Source organism: Tupaia chinensis, unplaced genomic scaffold (assembly GCF_000334495.1).
Source record: "Tupaia chinensis unplaced genomic scaffold, TupChi_1.0 Scaffold143732_1, whole genome shotgun sequence".
NCBI lineage: Eukaryota > Metazoa > Chordata > Mammalia > Scandentia > Tupaiidae > Tupaia > Tupaia belangeri.
The window spans coordinates 12,625-22,061 of NW_006203581.1; the positions used below are offsets into that span (position 1 = coordinate 12,625).

General features: G+C 39.9%; 1 protein-coding gene across 1 annotated transcript in view; it reads right to left on the reverse strand.

Annotated features, from left to right (window-relative positions):
* Positions 1–5,232: 5,232 nt before the first annotated feature.
* LOC102486152 (vesicle-associated membrane protein 7) overlaps positions 5,233–9,437 on the reverse strand; it is a gene marked incomplete in the record, with an annotated part of 96,323 nt that continues 92,118 nt past the window's right edge. The window contains 1 exon segment of the mRNA XM_014582683.2: positions 5,233–5,451. Within this exon segment, the coding sequence (XP_014438169.1) occupies positions 5,383–5,451 (69 nt within the window).

The following is a 9,437-nucleotide window of genomic DNA, read 5'->3' on the forward strand; positions in this document are numbered from 1 at the left end:
ATTGAAACTCACCATGCAAAGTAATGCTGCCTAGTGCACATCCCACTGTAAGCCAGAAAAAAGCTTCAAGGACCCACATCACAACTCATTGTTACCAGAGCACAAAACTCTGTAACCCAGAGCAGCAGTTCTTGAGCTGCAGGGATAAGCTCACCCTGATGGCCCACGGGGCTCAGGTCTCATTGGTGAGATATCTCGGGCATGCAACAGGAAGAGAGGCAGACATTGCTGAGATACTGGCATTTCACCTTGCCTGTTTTCCGTGCAGTTTTTGATGTGGGATTTGTGCACTAAACAGGCACAGAGGTAGGGAGGGGTGGGACAAAAAATGATCCCCTTACCCTGGGAGAAATGGCTTTGTTGTGAATTCTCCTCCTCCTCCTCCTTCGTTCCACTTTCAGGATGTCCAGCGCGTGATCTCCAAGCTGGAGGTCTGTGATTCAAACCGTGCATTTGGCCACCAATGATGCAGAGCCTGAACCTCTGCGTGACCCACTGGCCCAGGGCTGTGAATTCTCAAAAAGACAGCCAAGGCCTTTATGCCTCTTCCCCCGACAAGGGACAAAAGCTCATGGCTCAGAAGAGGGATGACAGGGGCCAGCAGGTGGTGAGCGTAGTGGTTAAAGGCACCTGACTCCCTCATGAGAGAACACTGCCCAGGTCTTGGACCTAGCAGCTTGCTTTTTCGTTTTCTCACTCTCACTCTCTTGCTCTGTCCCTCTCTGGTTGAACTGAAAGAAATCGATTAAGTAAGACATAAATCATTCTGAAAAACAACCGACCAACAAAACTAGTGAGAGGAGAGGAAAGAGGAACTCCAGGTCCCCAGGTACCATGGGCACTCCTCATGCACTTTAGTAGGGAATGCCAAGGCCTCAGGGAATGATGTGTTCTGGCTCCACAGCCAGAAGTCTTCTTCCCGGGGGATTGTGGGTATTGTAGTCCAATGTACTGTGGGAAGTCTTGCTCCCACAGGCCTGTGGGTGAAGTAGTAGGATGCCGTGACCAGAAGTCCTTCCCGCCCCCACTGAGATCTATGGGTAATGTAGTCTGAAGCTATGACTAGAAGTCCCTCACTGGCCCCCTAATCTGGAACGCATTCCATCCAGAGGACTGGGGGAAATGTAGTCCGGCACTATAGGCATAACTCTAAGGGAGAAGGAGGGAAGCCAGCTCTGGGATCCCATCTTGTACTGGGACACTAGGACCCAAGAACTGCCATATTCCAGAGGACCCAGGGGAGGGGGATGTAGTCCCACACTCCACCCGGGAGTCTACCTCCCTCCCAGTGGCCACTGAGAGATGAAGTCTGGCAGGAGGCCCAGAGGCCTTCCTCCCAGAAGCCTTTGGGATGGTTGTTTTCCTGCCATGCCCTGAACCCTGCTGGCCTCGTGAAGACCTCTGGGAACTCTGGACCGGTGCCACGCCCCCAGGGTGGACATCTAGAGGACCCCACGCCTGCTGGTCATCCATCACTGCACACGCATGTCTTTCCCTCTGAAGCTGCTGGGAGGTGCGATTCTTTTTTTTTTTTTTTTGTGAGGTTTTCACTATAGGGCACGTGAGCTTGCCAGACAGACAGAGAGAGACATAGAGACAGAAAGTGAGAAATCACCACCCAGGGGGGATGGTCCCAGCCACAATCCCTTCTCCTCCATTCTCCTCTCAGGATCTTGGGCACACACGCACACGTGCCCGGTGTGAGTTTTAAGCCACCGGGTCCAGAACATAAACCATGTGGGAGTCCAGCGACATAGCCATTACGCTAACTGCTGGTTCCCTGGGAGGTGCAATTCTTGAGCTTCAGGGACAGGCTTCCCCTGATGGCACAATGTGACCTGAAAGTCCCCACAGGAGGGGTTTGCAGCACGGCCTGGGTCTTGTTGGTGAGACATCTCAGGCAGGCAATGGGAAGAGAGACGGACGTCCCTACAATACTGTCACCATGCCAAAAACCATTGACAGCGATGCCCTCACCACCCGTGGCTAATAAATATACTGGCTTCTCCTATCACATCCCAGATGATCCGTACACACGGAAACCTCATGATCGAATTGGGTGCCCATGGCGCCTCTGGTCAGTATGTCTTGGAGTCTCTAAGTGGGCTCTCCTTGCCCTGCTTTTGTAAACACAACAGCATCCTATGGATCTGTAGAGCTTTTTTTCCACTTTTGCCATAGGTGGCAACAGAGAGGCGGAAATGCTGAGAAAGCCCTTCAATCAGAGGGAAAAGCGCTGCATCACCAACGCTGCTCCTGCATCCCCCTCTGGATGGAAAATCTCATTTTGTATGCTGTAATGATGTACAGTGAATGAATGCAAATAAATAAATTGAAATAAAAATTGGAAATAATTGCAAACGTTGAAAAAATTGCACAAATAAAATTAGCACAGGAAAGAAAAAATACTAAAACTGTTACCAAAATTTAAAGAAAAAACTGTGTATTTGATGACCACAGTAAGCTATATAGCCCCAGTTAGGTACTATTTTATAGTATGTTCATTCTACTCACTGAGGTTTATGACTAAAGTCAGACATGGGTTCTTCTGTATGTATGTATCAGCTGTGCTTGCTATTGCAAATATTTAGACAAACTAAGTTCATCAGAAAATCAATTAAATGGGGAGGGGGAAGGCATAGAAAGCAATCATGGATACCAGAGACAATGGGAGGAGGGTGGGACATGGCAGAGGGTTAAGGATTGGGAATCAAGGATGGCAAAAAAAAAAAGCAAAATGTACAAGACATAAGAAATGGAAAATTGTTTGTTGATAACATATATGTTGATGTACTTGATTGAGCCAACAGACAGTGTATTTTGGATGGAAAATTCATTTTGTATACTGTAATGATGTATAGCATATTAATATTTTAAAAAGAAAAATTAATTAATAAAAAATAATGAGAAAAAAACAGAAATAAAAACAAAACAAAATAAAAAGACTATTCAGAATTGTGCTGCATTGTTTGACAATTCCCTGGAGTTCTTTTTTTCTTTTGCCTAAATCATGGACTTAGGATGATAATTGTGGAGTTTCTGTGATCATTTCACGATATTACATTGGTTTCAGAACAGCCAACATTTTTTTAGAGAGATTTTTGCTACAGGGTGCGTGCACTCACCAAAGAGACAGAGAGACAGAAAGCATGAAATTACCCCCCGGGGGGGTGGCCATGCCACAATCCCTTGTCCTCCCGTCTGCTCTTGGGATTTGGGGCATGCATGCACATGCACCTGGCATGAGTTTTAAGCTGCCAGGTCTGGGACTTGAACTGCGGTTGACCATGTTGGAGTCCAGTGACATAACTATTGCTACATCAGCTGGTTCAGCCAAGATATTTTTAAAGTTCAAATGTCTCTCTTGGTTTTGGAACATATGCTCAACACTTGATGTTATGCTCCAGATCCTTCCTGAAAGGCTCCAGGTCACATTTAATATATTTTTAGCATACGTAAAATACTTTTGTCCCATACTCTGTGGCAAAATGACATAAAAAGAAATTAGATTCTAGCAAGAACTTCTAAAACAAACACCTTATTGTATTACTCTTAAATTTTATTAATGTCTTTAGTTTGTGCATCATTTAAAATGAGACATGTGCTTTAGAAGCATCCAGATACATAAATAGACCAAGGAACAAGTTAAGTAATTGATTATAAAGCATGCATGTCAATTTTGTTCAGGTGTGTATAAGAAAGGGAAATAAGCTCTTAGCCGTTTTCTTTGGATTAAAAACATTTGGAAATTATTATTCAGGAATGTCAAGTGTTTTTCTGAAACAAACATGTTTACAAATTACTGATGCAATTACAAGATATTAGTGTTGAGAAAAGACTGGAAAAATGTTTGTGCTATATATAATTAATAAGGAAACAATTCCAGTGGGCATAAAACATGTATCAGATAAATAAATCAGGTAGCATGAATTGGAAGACTTAAATGAATGAATAGGTACCATGAGCCAGATTATGGGACACATATATATTCAAGGCACATGACTAGGCTAAACAGGTTGCTAGGTTCTATAGACTAATTGGTTCTTTCATTGAGGAAAAAAATATAATATAATTTCCACTTAATGGCACTTATTGATAAATAAATGCAATTAGATGTAGGGCAGCAAATGTCTTCCCTTCAGATACACACCAGAAGCACATAGTAGGTAAGAGATGCCAGAGTAGCTGAAGCAGCAGGATTGCAGTTTAATTTTCTTATATTACAATTAAATGGATGCTAAACTGTTCTGTATTGTTTCTATAAGTCATACTGTCTATTCTCTTTCAAGTTTCACAAAAGAATTCTTCAAAACTAGGTATATTAAAGAATTTATTAAACCACAAAGAATGGTCAAACTATTATTCAATAGGAGTTAACCCTAAAGTTGACTGCTGATTGCATTTAGTTTGGGCTTTTCTCAAAATGTAAATATTTCCCCATAATACATTCCTTTGTACAGCAAAAATATGAGCACATCCACTGTGGCTCCCTGATTTTTCTTTGGTGAATTAGAATAATTCCGTCTCCCCACCCCCTCCAATACCTACTTTATTCACAATACAATTGCCCTAAATATCCACAGAAGAAAAAGGAATATATAAAAAACTATAACTTCCAATAATACTTAAGTCATCATCTTCTCAAATAAACTACAATGGGAAAACAGAGGATACTGAGCCATTCACTGTATTTTGAATGATCAGCACACTGAACTTGATTCCCAAGAATGGATACCAAGAGAACAAGGGTACAAGGGTAATTCTGTGCTTCTAATAGGGTAGCAAAATGTTGCCCCATCTGATTGAAATAAAAATGTTTAATACTTTACCTGTCTGGTATCCTAGAAACAAGCAGCACCAACAATTCAATTATAATTCCCCAAATAACAACTATTCTCCATTTATATTGTTTTAAAGCACCTAAAACTCTCCAATAACAAGACATTAAGATGAGATGTTAGTAATACTCTCTGCCTCTTGAATACTTTTGTGTGCACATCCTTCACAGTTTTAGTAGACAACTCAGACTGGTAGTTTCCACCTCAGTGATAGCTTTGTATAATTAAAAACAAAAATGTTTCTCTAAGCAGATGATGCTAGTTAACAAACCAAATAAACATTAAAAGCCTTTTAGGGCTACTGCTACAGTGAATAGTTGAATCCAAAGTTCAATAGAAAAAATTGATTGATAGGACAAAGAAATCTGTAGGCACAGAACAAGATTAAAACAGAAAAAAATAAAAAAAAAAAAAAAAGAAGAAAAGGGAGAAGTGGGCTGAAGAGACTGGCAGACACCATCTGTCAGCAGTGAAAGGCTTGAGTCACATGGATTGCTTTTAACTTCTTGTTTTCTCATATCTTCGGTTAATGACAACTTCTTTCTTATTTCTTCACACAGTTTGACCATGTGAATCCACCACAGAGATATGACACAATGATATAAATGAATACCTAGAGGCAAGAGGAAGGCAGTTTTTTCTTAGCAGATTCTCCTAAATAATATATAAAGTCCTTTTATAAAATACTTCTGCTTCCATTAGAGAAGCAGTTTATAATAACAAAACACACAAATCAAGTATATTCAAAGACAGAAGTGAAATGAAAATAATCTTTTCTAATTTAACTTTCACTCATTTTAATTTGAATATGCTTTTTTCAGTGGAAGAAAAAGAAATGTTGCTCTTCATTGGTAACTAATTAAGGTCATATGAACAATTCTTATTGATGCATTGTTAGCCAGTCATAAAGATACAGCTGTATTAGCTATTTTTTCTTTGTTCAAAGTTTTTGTTTTGTTTTATACCAGAGGGTATGTGTATATATGACAGACAGAAGGATGGAGGAAAGAATACCCACCAACCTGGCCTGGTGATGCTACAATCATTATTCCTCGAATTTTCCATCCTATAGGATCCTGGGTACACGTGCACATGCCCAGAGTGTGTTTGTTTGTTTTGAGAGATTTTTGCTATAAGGGTGCATGTGCTTGCCAGAGGGCAGAGAGACAGAAAGCAAAAAATCGCCCCGAAGGGTATGGCCACACTGCAATCCTTTCTCTTCTAATCTCCTCCTGGGATTTTAGGCATGCACACACACACATGCCTGGCATTAGTTTTAGGCCACCAGGTCCAGGACTCAAACCACAGTTGACTATGTGGGAGTCCAGCAATGTAACTACTATGCCACCTGCTGGTTCCATCCAGTGTTTTTAAAGCTGTCAGGGCCATGACTCAAACCCAGGTTGGCCATATGGGTTCTAGATTCTTCTGTCATGTTATGGGTCCAGTCTGTGCAATTGCTTTTTAATTATATTATTTTAAATTCAAATTATGATATTTCAAAAATATTGGGCCGTAGGAAAAGTCATGATGCATTTTTCTGTTTTTCTATGCAAAATGCATCATGACTTTTCTGATGAATAAATGGCATTTACTTGTTCATGTTACTACATTCCAAAATAGATTTATTTTGAACATTAGATTACCTGCATTAATATTTTACTTTAAATTACAACTTCCTAAGATTTTTTTTTCTGCTCTAGGGCATGTGTGGTTGCCAGAGAGAGAGATGGGGAAGGGAAGTGAGAAATCACCCCCCAGAGATAGCCATGTTGCAATCGCTTCTCCTCCATTCTCTTCTCAGGATTTTGAGCCCACATATATATGCAACTGGCATGGTTTTCAAACCATTGGTTCCGGTCCTCGAGCCACAAAGTCAGCCATGTGGGATCTAGCCGCCTTAACCTTCATGCCATCCGCTGACTTGCAATTTTTTGAGGAGATCTTTAATGACCAATTTCATTACTCATGTGGTTGAAAAAATGCATTTTATAAAATACATGTCCTCCTCTCCTAAAGTGAGCAAAGTGTTTTGCCTTGCTTCCTTTCAAATGTAGCAGGAGTGTAGATATTTACAACAAATTTTTGTGTCTGTTTTTTATTTTCAAATTTTTTAGGTTTTTGCCATAGGGTGCATACACTTTCCAGAGAGAGAGAGAGAGGAAAAGTGAGAAATCACCCTCCCTAGGGGTGATGGCCATGCCATAGTTTCTTTTCATCCATTCTCCTCTCAGGATTTTGGGAATGTATTCACACATGCCCAGTGTGATTTTCAAGCTGCCAAATCTGAGACTTGAACTGCACTTGGCCATATGGAAGTCCAGAGCCTGAACCACCACACCATCTACTGGTCTCCAAATTCTGGTTATTAATGAACAGGTTAAACTACTCACATCATATTCACACATAAACACATACTCACATATACATATTCTATAAAGTTGACTGACTTGATATAAAGCTATTTGTCACAATTGTTAATATAAAAATTTTATTCAAGGGCTGGACCCACACATAGTCAGCTGTGGTTCCAGTCCTGGACCCAGAAGCTTTAAACTCACACCAGGCGCATGTGCATGTGTGCCCAAGATGCTGAGAGGAGAATGGAGGAGAAGAGATTGCAGTGTGGCCATCACCCAGGAGGTGATTTCTCACTTTCCCTCTGTGTCTCTCTGGCAAGCACGCATGCCTTTTAGCAAAAATTTCTCTCAAAAAAATTACTCAAAATTAAGTATAGTATGTTAGGTAACAACAGCTTTCAGTATAGACTGCTACCATATTTACAGAAGTGTTCTACATATAATAAATAACCAATATCATCTGAATTAGGGATCTAATCTGTGGTGTGGTGATTGAGGTGGCTGGATTCCACATGGACAACTGCATGGTTCAAGTCCTAGAACCAGTGGCTTGAGAAATATGAGGGGCATGCATATGCATATGTGCCAAAAATCCTGAGAGAGGAATGGAGAAGGGACTGTGGCATAGTTCACTTGTTCTCTCTCTCTCTCTGAATTTAATACTAATTCAGTTGCATAAATCAATCTTGATTCTGAGACCAAGGAATAAGGAAGAACCTAAATTCAGGAACCTAGATTGTGCCATTGGAGGAAACACTGAAGGGCATGGTAATTAATTCCAATATAAAATCAACAGATCTATGACCATTGTTCTCTGTTGGATAGGTAGGTACAGCTTTTGAAGCTTATTCTCAAACAGAGATTGTTAATAAGTAGAAGAGAGTCAGAAGTGTATGTTTAGAGATAGCTTTGAGCTTTGCAAATGGCTAGAGGAAAGGAGGAAAGGTGCTTTACCTAGTTGTGAATACCCTGATGTAAAGTACTCCATACCCCTTTGGTTGTAGCTCTCAAACTTTTGTTTCAGGACTTTTTTTCACTCCTATCAATTATTGATGACTTCAAAGAGCTCTCGTTTAGGATAGAGTATAACTTTCAACATTTACCAGATTACAAATTACAAATTACAAATTTTTATTTTATTTTTATCTTTTAGGGTTAGGGTTATATTTAGGGTTAGTGTTAGGGTTTGAGTTAGAGTAAGGGTTAGGTTAGGGTTGGGGTTTGGGTTAGCGTGTATGTATTTCATTATTTTTTTAAAATAACTTTTTTTTACTTGTTTTTATTTTAACTTTATTCATTATTAGTATTTTTTTAATTTGACCACAGAGAGACTGACAGAGACAGAGAGAGAGAGAGAGAAAGGGAAAGTGAGCCTCCAGGTTTGGGACTCGAATTGTGGTTGACCACAAGGGAGCCCAGCACCTTTAACCACTATGCCACCTGCCAGCCCCATATTTCATTAATTTAAAATAACAACAATAGGGACCAGCAGATGGTGTGGTGGTTAAGGCACTGGACCACAAACCACATGACCAGCCATGGTTGTGGTTTGAAAATACACACTGGGCATATGTGCGTGTATGCCCAAAATCCCAGGAAAAGAATGGAGTGGAAGGGGTTGTGGTGTGGCCATCCCTCCTGGTGGGAGATTTCTCACTTTCTCTCTGTCTGTCTCTCTCTGGCAAGTGCACGTGCCCTATGGCAAAAAAACTAAAATTCCAAGAGGAGACTGTAGGAGAAAGGATTGTAGTGTGACCATCCCCCGGGGTGGAATGATTTCTCAATCTCTCTCTACCTCCCCTAGTCTGGTGAGTGCACGGGCCCTATAGCAAAAACCTAAAAAAAATTATAATAAATAAATAAATAAATAAATAAATAAATAAATAAAATCTGTCTTCTATTTAAAAAAACCATTATGCATAAACAGAAATATTTTTATTTAAATTATATTTCTATGTGGTCAGTTTTATATGTCACCTTATATATAAGAAGCCTCAATATGGAGGAGGAATTTTAAGCACAGATAATAAAATATTTAAAATATTTTATAGTGACCTTATAGGAAAGTCACTGCCTGGTCATGTACTTCATCACTAAAAAAAATATATTTCATAGTGTTAATCATTGAGAAAAATTCCAGCACCTAATTTCATAGAGATTGAAAATAAAATAATACACTAAAAAGAAAACTTACAATTGAGATGATGATGATGATAATAGTGAGCTTGAGATTCTTTAT